A 16,317-nucleotide genomic window follows, 5' to 3' on the forward strand; every position below is an offset into this window, starting at 1 on the left:
CTGACTTTCAAAGAATGCAGACTATCTCTGTCTGAAAAAATTGAGTACAGAATAGTAGGAGCCCTGTCCAAAGATCTTAGCATGCATACAACTTCACCTTTTGCTCTGCAACCCTTAAAGGAGTCTGGAGAGAGGAGCCCTCAGTAGGCAAGAACTCTGAGAAGTGGATAAAATGGTCACATTCTTGTTTCTAAACTTTTTATTCCTTTGCAGCCTCCATGTTTGTGCTGAAACATCTTCTAGAAGATTTGTAATTCCTCTGAAAGACTTAGAAAAAGTAAAAAAGTGACTTACGAAAGCAGATAAGGTGAGGTATTTTCGAACGTTTTATATCCTCTGAAAGTGAAGGTGAAGAAAGAACTCTGAGCTCTGACAAAACAGTTCTTCTTAAGACAGCACTATCTAGTAGGCTGAGTTTTGGTCTAAGAATTGGGATTTGTTTTCCAGCTTTATCAGGACTCTTTATCTGGCCTTGCCTGAGATAAGGGTGAGGCACCCTAATTAAATTTATGGAACTCTAAAGGTTAAATGGATAAAGATTTTTGGTGATGGGAAAGCCCAAACTAAGTTTTTTCCTTTTTCTATAATCCCTGCCCACCATAGATAATGTTTTAATAGCCCTAAAATCATAGCAGGTTAATGAAAATTATCACTGTATATACACTGACAGAGTATGTACACTACAATATGTAGGATGATGTATAAATCACAGAATATCCCAAGTTGGAAGGGACCCATAAGTATCACTGAGTTCAACTTCTTTCTCCACGCAGGACCAGAATCTCTATTTTCTGTTGATAGAGATTTCTGTTTTTCTGCAAAATTCAGTAGATTTTCTCTTCCACCTCTAAAGTGAATGAAAAAGTCATTTTCATTTCCCCAGTGAATTCAAGTACAGATTTCAACAAGCCTAGTTCTTATGAACTTCTTATGAAGTTTTGCTTTCTGTACCTTGCCTAACTCCAGCTGTTTGCAGCTCTTCATGCAATGCCACATACAGGGACCAGTAACCATTTTGTATGTCCCACTCCCTGCCCTCATCTCCTCCTAAGGACACAACACACTCTGACTAGCCCTGGGGAAGAAACTTGTCTATCACAATGTGCCGCTTCCTGTCTGCAGCTGGAAGCTCTGTGAGAGGCATAGACCCAGACCTGAACTTTTCATCTTAAACTTTCTATAGTTTGGTAGCTGGATCTTCGAGTTCCTTCTCTTAGGGAAAATCTGATTTTATTTCAGGTCTGAACCAGAGAAAAGACTCCTCACCCTCTGTGAGTAAGCCGGGTCTGACTCTTCTTGCAAGCTGCGGGGAACACGCAAGGCTCTCTGCATTTTGAAGAAGCTTTTGTCCTTCAGCCAAGACAGGTAGGGGATGGCATCTTTGTTTCTCATTCGTGGAGAATGCACATTCAGATGGCTTGCTTTTGCCATTTTACAGGCAGTACTTTCCGTGCCTGTAGTCACGTGAATCAAGTCCTGTTTTAGTAGGACGTAGCAGTTTGGTTAAGATTTAATAAGCTCTTGCACGCTCTCTGTAATGAAAGGCAGGCTTCCAGGCTGGTTTTGTAGCAAATAAAAGTACTGCCTCATTTGCTGATGTAGCATGGAAGTAACCTTTCATAACCACAGAAAAACTTGACAAAAGTTTATGGTATCAGCTCTGTATTCCTGATGCAGCAGAGATTAATCCTGGCAAGAATTGACCCTTCCAGTGGAAGGAAAAAGAGAGGAAAAAGCTATCAGAAAATTAGCAGTGATTACTCTCTTGGATACATTTTGGAGAGAGAGGAAAAAAAAAAAAAAAGGTACGGGGTTTAATCAAAATGTACAATGCAGGAAAATGGCATCTGCCTCAAGGAACTTCCCACTGAAGCTTTAAACAAGAGACAACACATACACTGAGGCAGATAGGAATCAGAGCTGCATATCATCCCGATGAGTACTGTCTCACTGCACACAGTTACGATTTCCCCCAGGTAAGAGGGCTACTTTGATAAAAAAAAAAAAAAAAAAAAGAAGGCAATGTGTTGTGCCAAAAAAATGTTCCCCATTCTCCTAGCAAATTCTGAGCCAGCATTGTACACAAAGTTCTTAATTGACTGAATATCACTGAAATTAGTTATATTCTGGAGTCATGAAGATGCATTCAGACTCTGTGCTATGTCACTGACCCCAGAGCTGATACAGCTGTTTAAATCAGGGCAGAACTGATCAAGTGCTACTTTCCACTTGGACTTAAACCAGATGCCATAAAGATATGAATTGCATGAAATGTAATTCCGGGCCTCTAGCTCCTAGTGATCATCCTATATGTAATTAATGTCTTCTTTCTAAAAAAGAAGTGTATTTAAAGTATTTAAAGCAGTTTTGTTTTTGTTTTTCTGGTAGCTTCTATCTATGTATATCCTTTGGAATACTCATTTGGGCTTTTTAATTTACTATGAGGATCTATGGAGATTTATAGAAATAAATCTTACAGATCTGAGCAGAACAGAGCACAGCATCCCCCATTGGTTTTTTTGGCTGTTTTCTTTAAATATCTTCTTTAATTAAGGAAAAAAAAAAAAAAAGAAATGACAATCTTCCTCCATAACCAAACCAAACACTTTAAAAGCCCCATTTGTTCCCCATTTTGAGCTGGTCTCGCTTCCCCCATGGTTAATCACATTCATTCCACTGACCTAATGGAACTGGGACAAACCCCAGATCAGCAATCGTGGAGCTGGCGGTACGTCAATCTTTTATTATTGGGAGAGCCTTTTCTTTTTCTCTCTTTCTTTTTTAAATTATGATTAAAACCCCATCTCCTTAGTCCAGAACTTTTCTGAATGTATCCTCTATACCCACACACTCATGCTACAGCAAGGTATAGGAACTGTGCATTGTCACATATCTTCAAATCCCTACTTGGTTTCACCCCCATCAAGCTGTACAAGAGCAGAGAGAAGACCAGAGGGAAGAGCTGCACTTTGACCCCTTGTTCATATTTTGATTCTTTTATGTATACCAAATGTCAGTCATTCTGTCATCTATTTAATCTCAGACACCTATGGAAGATTAAGAGAGGGCAGTTCAATGAGCAGAGCAGGAGAGGGAAGGACGGATGAGCTACAGCGGTCAGATAATGTAAAAGCCAACTGGAGGTTCTCAAAGAGCCCCAGCCGTCACCTGCCATCATCCTGCTACAAAAAGGAGGAGCTTCCCCCAGGCTTAAAAACCATCTTCTTCTAAAGGATTTGCACGTATGAATTCTAGAAAGAAAAACAGTCCTTCTCAACTATAGAGCTACTCTGAATTAATCCATTATTTCCTTCTTTTGATTTTAAAAAAGTTCTTGGCCAACAGTCTAGATGTGTATATATTCTAATAACTGCAGCAAGAATTTAAGACGTATGTCACATTCCGTTATTCTCCAGCAGTTTCTGATTGATCCCCAAACCTCTTATTCTATCCCACCCCCCGGGCTTGTAGGTCATCCTCCCCCAGTGAAGTACCTGGGTGCACAAATGCGCTTTGTTTGCTCAGATCAAAGGCTTGGTTTGTTCCTACTCCTGGTAACCAAAACCCCTCTCTCTCTGTAATGGAGTGCTCTTCAGCAATGAAACCCCTTGCAGCACAAAAGCCACGTGGGGAAAGGTTGCATTTCTGGCCCAGCACGGGCTGCACGTGTGCCATGGTGGGAAGAAGGAACTTCCGATGAGATAGTGGGTGCAGGCTGGTGCTAGTCTTGGACACAGAAAAGAAGTCATAGTGCTGGTGATTAGTGAAATAACCTGTTGCCTTGTCTCCCCAGGCTATCTGCGTGGAATAAATGGTGTTTCGGGGTGCATGGGGAGCCAGCTGTCACTCTCAAACGTTAGCCTTCTAATGCCATACAATAAAGTAACATTCGGACTAGATGATGGTCTTTTCCAACCTTAATGATTCTATGAGAAAAGAGGTGTGCAAGCATTCAGACTGAAGGCACTATAATTAGTAGCAGGATTTTAGAATTTAAATGGAGGTATCGAGCGCGGGGCCTGGTCAGATTGTATTTTGTACAGAAAGGATTCCAAGGGGCATAAAGCTCATTCTCTTCTTGCCCAGACCTGGGCTGTGTGTCGGGCAAATCCGCTGGCAAATGTTAACAGTGCCCAAGGGACTGAAAGTGAAGCTGGGGGCTGATGTGGCATGCGGTTGCCATGGAACTGGACATAACCCTGCTGGAGTCGGATACCCCAATGGTCCGGCGAGTTTCAGCCTGCTGTAGGGTACAGCACGGCAACCCTCCCTAGCAGCATCTGGTTGTGTTTTAAACTTTTGATAAATTCCATAGCCAAAGAAATCAAAACAAATCAAGTAACGAGCCCCGTCTGGCCGAGGTTCAAGTTAAAACTGCTGCATTCCTCGTTGGTATTAATGTTAATGCATCAGACCAGTGCAGAAGTGAAGATATTTGGAGTGGGAGAGGGGTAGGTTTGGGGGATATTTTCCTCCCCTTGCAGCCCTGCTCCCAAAAGACAAGGATTAAACAGAGTAACGTGCTCTGGCCTCGTTAGTCACTGTGCTTAGGGAGCAATCTTTAACGAACGCTTCTCCCACGGAGGACGTTCCAAGGGCCAGGCCCAGGTTACAGCCGCGATGTTCGGGACACAAAGTGGAGGAGGAAAAAAAAGAGCTGGAGAAACGCACCCCGAGCTCCATCCCGCCCCTACGCGGGCGCGTCCGCACGAGGCCAAAGTTTTGTTGTTTGGGGTTCTGCGCGTGTTTTTTTCGGTCAGCTTTCCCCGAAGGAGAGGGATGTGGGGGTTTTGCTGTAGATGTCCTCCAGCTGAGCGGGGGTGGGATAATCCCGCACCGAACCGCTGCGGTTTGCCCGGGGGAGGGGGCACGGAAGGGGGGTGGGGAGGGGGGGGGGAAACACAGAGAGGGGATCTGGAGAGGTCCACTGCTCCCACACCGAAAGGGTGCGAAGCTTTTCATTCTCCTTTATTATTTTTAAAGGGAGGAGGGAGAAAACACAAACCCTGCAGCCAGTCTTCCTCCTTTGAAAGCTCTCCAGCCTCTTCCCCGCAAGCCGCCGAACTTCAGCCTGCGTGTGCGTATATATTTATTTATATACGTGCGAGTGTGCGCGCCGCGTCCCGCGATGGGCTGATGGGCAGCGGGAGCTCCGCGGGCCGCCCCCGGCCTCCCCGCACGGCTCCGCGGGGCCGCTCCGCATCAGCGCCGCGCTGCGCTCCGCCGCAGCTTTTGGCGAGGAGCAAAGAGAGGGGAGAGGCACAAAAGGGAAGGACGGAGGGAAAGTCCCTCCCACGCCCCCCTCCCCCAAGTTTATGATGGGGGTCCGGAGGAGTAGCTCTGCTCCGCAGCAACCGCTCGCCTGCTGAAAACTTGCTGCTCCGCTTTTTGGGTAAAGTTGATGCTTATTGTGTCTTTTCATTGTGCTTTTTTTTTTTTTTTTTTTTTTTTTTTTTTTTTTTAGGTTTTGTTGTTGGGTTGGTGTGGGGTTTTTTTTTCTTTCTTTTTTCTGTTTTTTTTTTTTTTCTTTCTTTCTTTCTTCTTCTCCTTTTCCGCCTCTCCTCCCGCTTTTGGCGGAGATGCTCCGCGCCGGAGCGGGCTGTGGGGGAGTGGAGGAGGGTGACAATTTGGGCGGGGGGGTCCTTTTTGTGTGGGGGTCGCACCCATTCATGTTTCCCTCTCCCCCCCCCCTCCCACCCACCCCCGTCACTGGTGAGCGGAGCGATGCGGCGCGGTGCGTGTCCTTCTGTCCGCTGTGCCCCCCCCCGGAGGGGGGGGGGGGACCGCTCTCTCCGGGACCATTGTTTTTCCCGGTGGCTGCGGGGACCGTCTCCATACCGGGGACCGCCTGGCCCGGCCCCGGAGCTCCCCATGGCCACCGTTGAGTTCGCCTTCTCGTTATTTTAATTTTACTAACTTAACCCCCCCGCCCCCCCCCCCCCCCCCCCCCTCCCCAGGAGGGGCAATCTTTCGACAAGTATATTTGCCGAGGAATTTAAAAAATTCCCTGCTGCAACTTGATCCCTGTGTGATGAGGAGCGGCTCGGAGAGACCCGGACTCCAATCCTATTAAGGACTTAGGGAGTTGAGAGTTTTTCCCCGGGACTCGGTGGCTTTAAAACAATCGGGGAGGAAGGGAGGGAGATGGGCTCATTTAGATGCCTTTTCTGCCTCAAGTGATTGCCATCATTTCCTGGGAAACCTGACTTGCGGAGGGTAGGGGCTCGGGATGGTTTAGCAGCGGTCTCGCCGCTCCTTTTGCGATGGGTACTGGGTTTTATTTGATTTTTTGCTCGTTGCAGCCGGGCCTCAGAAACTTAATGGGATGGCACCGCGTTGCGCTCTGCCCGCCCCGAGAGCTGTGCGCAGCCCAACCCAACCCGGGTGGGCCTTTGGTACCCGGGTGTGAGCGAGCCGATGTCCCGGAGTGAGGGAACCGTGGAGCTGCCCCCGAACTCTCTCCTTCCTGTAAATACCCACGTGTTCCATGCGGTTCCATCGCTGCGAACTTGTGTGCCCACCTCTGTGCTCGGATCAGTCAGCATCTCAGTGGCGCGTCGCGTTGGTTGTTTTTACAGATAAGGGGAGTAGTTGTAAAACTTCGTCTGCCCCCCCCCCCCCGCCGTACCCATTATCATTACTGATTATTTATTGCGGCTGAGGTTCTCGGGACGCACCGGGCTGTGGAAGTGGGTGTGTGACCAGCATGCTCCATAAAAGAGCATTTCAACAGATAGCACGTTGGCACGCGCTGTGGAGTTGGTGCCAGAAAAAGTAGAGTAAATAAGCCATGAAATTCAAAATACACACAAGTGGGGTAGAGCGATTGGTTGCAAGATTGATCTGATCTGTTTGTTGTAGCTGCCTGCCTTTCAAAAAGAAAAAGAAAAAAAAAACCAGCAAGTTTTAAGGTCTAAACATAACTCACCTCGCTAATAAAAGGAGCCTGAAGTGCAATCCGTGCTGCACATTCACCTGGAAAAGAGGATCTGGAGGATAACTGCTCCTACTGCCGGGATGTTTGCGTTGCGCGCTGCTCGCGGCGTACAGCAGCTGCCGCTGGTGAACTGGTTTGGGTCAGCGTGAGGGGTGGATACGGTGATTTGTGTTTTGGCTGGGACTGCAGGAAATGTTGACACCTGTCAACCTTTGAATTGCAGTACAGGCGCCATGCTGAAGGTTATGGTAGAACCGACGAGTTTTAAGAAGTGGATGATACTCATTAATGGCTTTTCCACTCTAAACAACTCTTGGAGATGGGTTGTTTGGCTGAAAACGTGACCCATCCGTAGTACTAAACGTGCCCGACCCACTGAAGATGGACTGATCTCTGTGGGTCTGTGTACATCCTGCCCTCTGTGTGTGTTTGTGGAAGAGCTAATCTGTAAAGCAAGGTGAGGTAGGATTCACTTGAGCCTAAATGTTGTTATTGCTTCAAGTATGTGGCTTTGAAGTGCCCAGAAATGCAACTGCTGTTCTTCAGGGAAAAACAGATCTCGAGGACCGTTTCCAACTTCCTTTCAGTGCCTTTTTTTCAGTGTGTCAAAGGGGATGTATACAGATGGACAAATACTGTTTGTGTTAGGTCATTCATTTAGAGAAAAATTAGAGCCGTAGAGGAATTTGAGCTGGAGGCATATGCCAGTATAAATCTGGCGTAATTTCAATGAAGCTACTCCAGTTTATGCCTGTGTAAAAGAAAACAGAACTTGACCTCAGATATCCAATACACAGCAGCCTGCATTCCCCGGCGTCACACTGAATACTGCAGTCACATTTGGATAAGAACTCTGTTTTTGGCGGCACAGTGGTATACACGGATCGGGATTTGGTGTTGTTTTAAAAGCAGTTGGAACTTCTGTGGCAAAAGATCATTTTTTACTCCGGCTTCTGTGGTTTTAATGCCATTGAAGGCTCACACCGTAATGTACCTTACAGTGATGTATTGGCAGAGGAGCTGGAGGGGCTCTGGGGCAGTAGGGCCAGCTGTGCAGGGGAAGGGTTATATGGTCACTTTGTTATGTAAGTTCAAAATGTTCGTGGGGTTTTTTTTTGTGTGTGTGTGTGTGTATGTGTGATCCTGATAAACTCCTGTTGAGATGAAGTTTGACTTTTTAAGGGAATTTTCCAGTCTTCTGTCCCCGTCCTTCTTTGTTTAAGGACATGGTAGGGCATCTGCCCAGATCTCATGAGCATTACCCTCATTCCGTGCCTGTAAGGAGGACACCCGGTCAGCTGCCTCCCTTGGGGCTGGTGGCCTACTGTACGGCACTTGTTTGCCCTGTAGTCTGAAAGGTACACAAATACTTCATGCTTTTGTACTCTGAGAAGTGCTCTGTTCAGAGGGAAGTTTCCAGTGCAGATTAGCGGAGGCGGTGGATTCAGTGAGCAATCACCAAAATCTGTATGTATTTGTGCAGCAAACACCTATCTATTGCTTCGCCACAAAGCCTCCACTTCATAATCTGGCCAAGGATTTCAAGGCAGCCAGATTTTTTCAAAGCAGCTACTTAGGGACATTAGATGTGACTATAGCATCAAACTAATTAGTTGCCACTCCATTCCTATGAAGCTTCCAGGGCTTTATAGAAATGCAATATTTGCACTTCTCACTTGCTGCTGAGACATTGAGGTTAAGCAGCCTCTGCTTTTTGTCTGCTCTCATACTGATGGGAAAGATTCCAGCGCATTGTTCGAGTGCTGCACAACCCCCTTCTGTACCTGGGTAAATATTTTAAACAGTTGCGCATTTGGACAACTTGCCACAAAGCATTAAGTGGTATTTAGGGTTTGCTGCTGTTTGCTCCAGCGCTGTTCCCAAGGCCTTTTCAAAGGAAAGGGAAACAACGGGAGGCATTCAAGGAATTAATGGAAACAACGCTAAATGAAATGATAGCGATGAACAACAAATCCTGGTATGAGGAACTTGGAGAAGGCATTGTGTTACAGGCAAGCACGTGTGCATGTGTGTGTATATGTACAAGTCTGTCAGTGCATGCGGTGTGCACAGTGCTTGACCTATGTGTACAGCCAATCCTATGCAAGAAATCGTAGAGAAATTCACTGATATTTATTGGCTCAGTGGTGAGGATCAGGTCTTGCATGGCGGCCTTGAGAGCTGGAGAGGCCACAGCGTTGTAGCTTTTTTTACTGGGATGATTGCAAACAAGTGACTGCTCCACCAGGTCCATTTTTCTGCAGGCCAGCTCCAGTTGGAAGCGAATACTTAAGAGATAATGCATAGTGCAGGAGAGGCCACTGAACTTTTCTTCATTCATGCTCTACTACTACTAAACCACGCTCCGTTCCCTTCAAGTTCTCAAATGCTCAAATGCTAAATTCTCAATTGCTAAAATGTGCTGCAGGAAAGTTGTTATCCTGCCATTCAGAAATTCGGAATATCGAAAGTTACGTTGGATTTCTGAATTTTCAGCATCGCTGAAAAGAGGTCTCTGTGCCTGGAAGTGGACACCCAAATTAGAAGACGTACTTGAAAATGGGTTCCTTTGGGCCCCCGTTGTGCTCAGGGGAAGCATCTGCAGCGCTGTCACTGTGCACGGCCACCCGAACACACCAGCGCCTCCTTTTCCATCCTTTTGCAGTTATTGGAGCTTGGCTGTCACCTCGCTGCAATTATAAATATTCCAAGAGAAAACAATACAAATTAGAACTGTAGGTACCAGGATCTTTGTACTGGATGTATTTCTTTTTACTTTCTAAGTGTTCTTTTTCATATGAAAAGAGTTTAGCAGCTTTATCCTTATTCAAGGCTTTTCTTTTTGTATCTGCTGGGGAGAAAACCATTAATTTTGTGGAATGGTGAGAGTAAGCCTTAAGCTGTCTTTGACATTTTAGTTTAACTTGAATAGGTTAATTTTTTTTCTCCTTAAAAGAAAACAAGTTGGTGGGAAGTGTGTTTTAACTGTGAGCGCCCGATTTCGACCATTAGCATGAGAAAAAAAGTTTTAGTGCATTTACTATTGTATTGAATGAAGAGTTCCAACAGTCAGGAAAAAGAAAGTAAAAGGCTGTAAAGAAATGATGGTCTATTCAGATTATTCAGCAGCCCAGAGCTCTGGTCATCTGCCTCTGAAATCTGGGATCGGGATATCACTTTTATCTTCCTGTGCCTTTCTCTCGCCTTTTTCACATGTTCACTTTTGTCAAGGTTTATTGATCACGTTTTCTTCTCCGCAAATCTGTGGAAAATTTAATGAACCAAAAACAACAGAGAAATAAAAGGAACTTTTTATTCACTAGCACTAGATTGAATGTAGCTCTATAGCCGCCACCCTCTCGCCTCCCATGCGCATCATTGTGCCGCTCCTGCAGCGCTTACAGTACGTTACAGTGGGGATGGCCGTGCTGTTAATTCTGTTCCGGGGAAAAGTTTGTTTAATGTGTGTGAGATGGATGGTGCAGCAAATCCATCCCCGCTGTTTGTCTCTTCTCTGCCCTCCTGGCTTTCGGACTGCGTCGCTCCTACCGCTGAATACCTCAGAGTGTGTGTTCCGCAGAGCGTTTCCCTCTGCAAGAATGAAATGTATTTGCTGCCTAGCAATTAAACCCAAATTTAAATGATTGCAGATTAGTAGCAGTTATTTACAATCCCGATTGTTTTGGTGCTATGATCCTTGTTCATTACACATCTGCTTTGCCATGGTGCAGCCCCAGAGCGCTTTGTGATGCAAATGCTTTTGTTAACTTACAAATAGTTTCAGTATCTAGATCATCTCAGGTGACATACTTCAGTCTCTTCTGTTTCTCCCAGATGGACTTAAAAAGCTGTAATTAAATGTGGCTTCCAGTATGATTAAGCATTGCTAACATTTTCCCTGGCATGATTTACTCGAACTCTGCCACTTTCTGACCCTGTCACTGGAAGATTTTTAAATAAAGACCTTTATAACATGAATAAGTGTAGGGAAATGAGCTAAAACCGAGCGTGTATCTGCCTGAGAGATGTCTTGGGTGTTTGGACTCCAAAGAACTTCACTACTACTCTAACTTAAAGTCTCAGGGGAAGGAAAACCCCAGAGTTCTGCACAATTAGTCCCAAACGCTCCAACAGTAAGTAGTGTCATCAATGCTGATGCTTCTCAGGGATGAGCTAAAAGCCAAAGAAGGGCATCCGTATCGGAGTTTGCAATTTCAGATGCAGGGATGGCACACCTGTGACTGCATCTGCTTTTTCCATGCGCAAAGTGTCAATCCCTGCTGTAGGAATGCGCACCTGCAATCTCAGACTGCCTCTAAATGCACCAGAAGGACTTTGTGCCCAGCAGGATGCGTCCTACTGGGAAAATCTGGGCTCCTGTTTGTAAAAAAAAAAAAAGAGCAATAAAAAAGACTTTTATGCACTGTGAAATGCGGGATTTTGCTGTAGATAGTTCATTCAGATGAAACTAATGAAATCTCCTTGGAGGAACGGGCCTTCTTTGGGATGCAGTGCTGCAGAGTGGAATGTGGTGTGAGTTCAGTCCCCCGGTAATGGGCTCTATGTGGTCACCATCCCTCACCCATGGTACATAGTGACAGACATCCCCGGTGTGGGGCTGCCCGGTGCCCCCCATGCTCTGGAAGGGATGCTGAGCTGCACAGCTGAATGCCTGTAAGAGCAGTGGAAAAAAGATCCAGTGTTACAAATGCCATTCAGATGCGTAGGAGATGCCATAATATCACAGCTTGGTGGCTTGTATTCATTACTGGGAACTTTAAATGTTGTGCCTCTGGAAATTAAACCCTTTTTCCTTTAAGCATTCAAAATATTTAACGATCATGTTCTTCTGTAGCAAGGAGATCACCTAGAATTTGTCGAGCTCTATGTGAAGCACATTGATTCGCTTACTGAAATTAATTGAAAAAGCCTTGAAAACATCTCACCGAATTTCTTTTCGGTTTGGGAAGCAGCATCCCTGTCTGAGCTGAGTCTATTGCTTCGTACTGACCTGTGGAGTCCTCCTATTAGAGCCCCTTGTATCAAGCTTCCCTAAAAGCAAGGTCTGTTGATTGCTCCCGTGTTAAAAGAGCATCAGCTCCCAACGCTAAGATAGCGCCTTTCAGAGCAGTCCTTAGCAGCGCCTCATTGTGCAGCGGACAATGCAATAAGTCAGACAGGACTTTCTGAGCCACCTCTGTAAGGAACTGTAAGGGCTACTGAAGTACACTTGTGTTAAGTTGAATTGATTGAAATTTAATGGCTGTTAGTAGCTATGAATGGTAATGATTTCCTAGAGTATCTTCACCATGCTTGACATTAATAACGGCAGAGTGTGTTCGTGTGACGCCAGCGTGTTACTCATTTTTAAAGATGCATTCTCCCGGCCTTCTTTCACATAATTTAGTTGTTTTGATGCCCTAAAAATAAAAAAAAAAAAAGGAAAAAGAACCACCTTGGGCTTCGAGGAGCACGGAGCAGCGCGTACATCTTGTCAACATAATTTTGTGCCCATGATTTTTATTTTTTCCAATTCCGACATAAATCAGGCCACAATACAGTGAGAGTGATGAATTTGTTTTACACGCCATCATGAATTAATGCTATGCAAATAGAAGCTTTGCAGGTGCCGTGATTTACTTAATAATTTCAAGTTGTAATGTTTAAGCTCATTCATTATGTTTGAGCAAAAAAAAAAAAACCAACAACCACGGCGCGTTCATATTTTTGAAGGTGAAATGTGAGATTTGTGTGCATTTGCTATGTGTAGTTGCTGTGTAAGCACATTTGATGGCTAAGAAAGAATCAATCAGTGTTTGCATTCGGCATCTTATTCCCGTAGATGTTACCGAGACATTTCAAAGAGAATAATCAAATATTTGTGTGTAAGGGAGAGGAAGATGCTGGTAAAACATCTTTCAAGGCTTATAGAAAAGCAGGAAACCGCCAGAGCAAAGTTGTTGGGGGTTTTTTCTGTCTAGAGTATATATATATATAAGCAGATTGGTATAGTTTTCCCATGCAAAGTCGCCTTTATTTGATCCCGTGGGGCTTGCTGCGAGCTGCTCCCCAATCTGCATTCTGTGCCATGTGTCGGGGATGAGCCGGGGAGCTGGTGGGAGCTATGGGCGTCCTGGGTCAGAGGTGAGCGCAGATGGGATGGCAGGGTTTTCAGGCTTTGATATCATTCTTAGTGCGCTTCCCAAAGGCTAAGGACAAGGGGGAGAAAGTTTGACACATAAATACATCTTGAATCTCTGAAGATAAGAATAGGTTTTGACTTTATTTCTCAAAAAATTGAGGTCACTGTGGTCTGATGACAGGCTGAAAAGCCCATCGCTCAATTTTTTTTCCCTTTTTTTCCTTTTTTTTTTCTTTTCTTCCCCAGATGAACAGAGGGAGCTGATTTTTGATACATTGGATGTGTTAAGTTAGTGACAGCATATTCAGGTTTGGAGATCTGTGGCCCTGGGGTCAAGGCTCAACATCAACGTCTGGGTCTCCCTGCCCAGGTAGTAAGAATATGATCAATTCTGCCATAAAAGAATGAAATCTCTTAAATTTCCTAACGCACGTGAACCAAAAGCAAAGCATTTCAAAAGGTGTTTGCTCTACACAACTGGACTATGAGTTTCTGTGACTCCTACAGCCATTAGTGAGGCAAGCTGATTCACAGCAAGATTGCCCCCAGCACCCTTGGCAAGGAGCAGAGTGCTACTTTTGGCTCCCAGTAATTCTGAAAACTTTTCCTTTTGCTGGGTGTGTTCTTGAAGAACTTAGAGGAGAAATAAATCCTGATGTGCCGTTCCAGAAGTTGCCATTAGTTGGGTGTTAAGGGGCCTTTTGGGAAGCGGTGCACAGTGTATGTACCGTGATCAAGTTAATTATGTTGCTTTGGCAACCATAGCTTTGGTATTTCCTGACTGGAGCTTGCTGATGGAGTCATATTCCAGTACCTGGCATCATCAACTCTAAAATCTCTTGCAAAATCAGGTCGTATTTGTAAAAAATGGGCAGGAAAAAAGAGAGATAGCTCTTCTTTTGATGGTGTTAAAGGTCACTGTTTCGCAATTAAATTCAGGTTTTCTGTTGAAATAAGTTTTTAGTCAGAATTTGAAAATATGTCTTGGCTGCAGGGAATGCTGTAGCAGTACAGCAGTACCGGTAGACTCCAAGAGATTGTTTTAGAATTCCCTTTGTAGAGAATTGCAGTATTTTGAGGTTCTGCTCCAATTCGCTACAGGTCAGGTTCAGAAACCCAGAATTCCTTTGTAGACTGCAGTAACTGTACTCCTAAATTTGCTCTTCCTTTCTCAAAATTGTAATGGCATATACGGCTGAGTGCATTATGCGTGTTCCTAAATCATGAATAATTGTCTGGCTTTTGTTTTATTGTGTTTGTTGTTGGGGTCTTTTCCCCACTTAAAGAAAAGAGAATTGAGGGGAAACCATTGCACATATTGTGGTTGCATTGTCTTGGTTAACCTAAGAAACTTCCTTGCTGCAGCACTCTTAGCCTCTGTTCTCTGTTCAAGAACAAGTTCTTTCTTCTGCATTTTACTCCCAGGCCTCTGGCAGGGTTTGCTAAAATTTAAAACTATGCTTTGGGCTTACTCTGAGAACTTTGCTGGTGCTGGAGCTGAGTTCATCTGTCTGGGACAAAGAACACTGGGTGGTGGGCGGTGAATGGCAGGTCTGGATCCGCACCGAGGGGACGGATGGGGATGGAGCGTGCGAGGTGAGAGATCCTCCTCCTTTACTTTCCAGAGGGCATTTCCAGTGGTGCAGGTGGCAGAGGGATCTCTGCCAAAGCATTCGCTTCCTTTAATCTCTTCCCAGGGTAGAGATACCCAAAAGCAAGATGCCATCCAAGCCGCTGGGGAGGGGAGATGGTAGAATCACAGAACGGCTTAGGTTGGAGAGGACCTTAAAGATCATCCACTTCCAACCTCCCTGCTGTCAGCAGAGTTGCTAGCTACTATATCAGGTTGCCCAGGGCCCCATCCAGCCTGACACCGAGCACCTCCAGGGACAAGCAGGGCCTTTTTGGTGGAGGGACCTGCTGACAGTGGGCTGGAGCTGATTCTGGGCTGGTTTCTCTCAGGTCCCCATAGGTAAATCCACACCACGTGATGTCTTGCTAGGAAGGCACAGCCTCAGACGTTGGTCTTTGATTTAATTGGCTTGGAAATATTTAGGAATTGGCTTGGAAATATTTAGTGCATTGGGCACGGTCAGATGCTGATGTGCTCCAGCCGTCAGGCTGAAGGACAGAGATGCAGTAATGTGGGACCCATAGCCCTGGCCATCTTGGTGTCCTTTGCTGCTGAAGATTCAACTTTGCAGCCTAGGGGAGACATGCTGGCTTCAACCCCCTTCATATTGCTACATGTGGAATTACAGGCAGGTTCATGGGGGTTACCAGGAGTTCTGTGGAGATGAGGTGAAAAAGAGGACTGCTCAAAGTGTCTTCTTCTAAGTGACTTTTCCATCCTTTGGCTGCTCTCTCCTGGCATGGTGTGCCTGGATTTTGTGCCTCCTGTAAGGAAGGCAGGGCAGCTGCGTTTTTTTTTTGTGTGTGTGTGTTATTTTTCCCCTCTTGCTACATGACGTTGCTCAGTGGGATGAGGTGTATGCTTCCCACAGGCCAAGCAGCCTGTCTTCTGGGAGCACTACATTACGTGGCCCTGCAGCCTCCCCCACAGGCTGGACCACGAGCATCAGTGCAGTGGTTCCAGCCAAGTGCTCAGGTGCTCTTTCTCTGTCTGAGTGCTGTGGATGTCACACCTCAACTCGGCGTCTACTCTGTTTCAACGCTTCCTGTGAGCTAATGGAGTTTAGACATCATCCATTTCTGCCTCGCTCTCTGTGCGCTGCAGATTTCTGTACATCCTTAAGGTGGAGTTTTAAGGTCATTGGTGGCGCTTTTAGGTCACAGAATTGCAGTGCCCTGTCTTCTCGCCAGCTAATCAAATGACTAATTAGCTCTTATATCGCTGTGGTTATCTTTTGCTCTAGCTATGGTTCAGCTCTGTGGGGTGAAGCCTGCTAAGAGGAAACACCGGAGAATTGCTTGACTGGGAACTTGTAGGCTGATGTGGTCGGGAGCCTCCACCGTATGGGCAGTCGCGTGTGTCCATCCTCATCTGTGTACCTAATTCATCCGTGTATATTAAGGCATTCGTAAGACAGCTTTTATCATGCCCCCTCCAACATGCTCGGAAGTGGAAACTTGGACAGCGCGAATCTCTGTGTGCATCACAGCAACATTAACCCACTTTATTTCCCACTTTTCTCAGGTGTTGGTGGCATCTGGTTGCGACAGATGCTCTGTGATAAAGCCTTCAGATCAACACGCCTTTGGAGATAGCAGTGCTCTG

At 45.6% G+C, this 16,317-nt stretch overlaps 1 protein-coding gene across 8 annotated transcripts in view; it reads left to right on the top strand.

The window, feature by feature from the left end:
• The first annotated feature begins 218 nt into the window (after window positions 1-218).
• The window catches only part of GLI2 (GLI family zinc finger 2), a 184,009-nt gene continuing 167,910 nt past the window's right edge, over window positions 219-16,317 (top strand). For 4 of the 8 annotated variants that reach the window (XM_015289786.4, NM_001271902.2, XM_040703355.2 and 1 more), the window contains exon 1: window positions 5,345-5,392. Coding sequence is in view for 1 of the 8 variants with exons in the window: in XM_046943465.1 (XP_046799421.1) it covers window positions 4,621-4,755; window positions 4,984-5,077 (229 nt within the window). In the remaining 7 variants the exon portion in view is untranslated. Of the gene's footprint in view, window positions 308-1,239; window positions 1,366-4,605; window positions 4,756-4,901; window positions 5,078-5,344; window positions 5,393-16,317 lie in introns of those variants that run through there. The other 4 variants (NM_001271901.2, XM_040703353.2, XM_025152142.2 and 1 more) reach the window with 3 other exon arrangements.

The sequence above is a fragment of the Gallus gallus genome, chromosome 7, assembly GCF_016699485.2.
Source record: "Gallus gallus isolate bGalGal1 chromosome 7, bGalGal1.mat.broiler.GRCg7b, whole genome shotgun sequence".
In the NCBI taxonomy this organism is placed as follows: domain Eukaryota; kingdom Metazoa; phylum Chordata; class Aves; order Galliformes; family Phasianidae; genus Gallus; species Gallus gallus.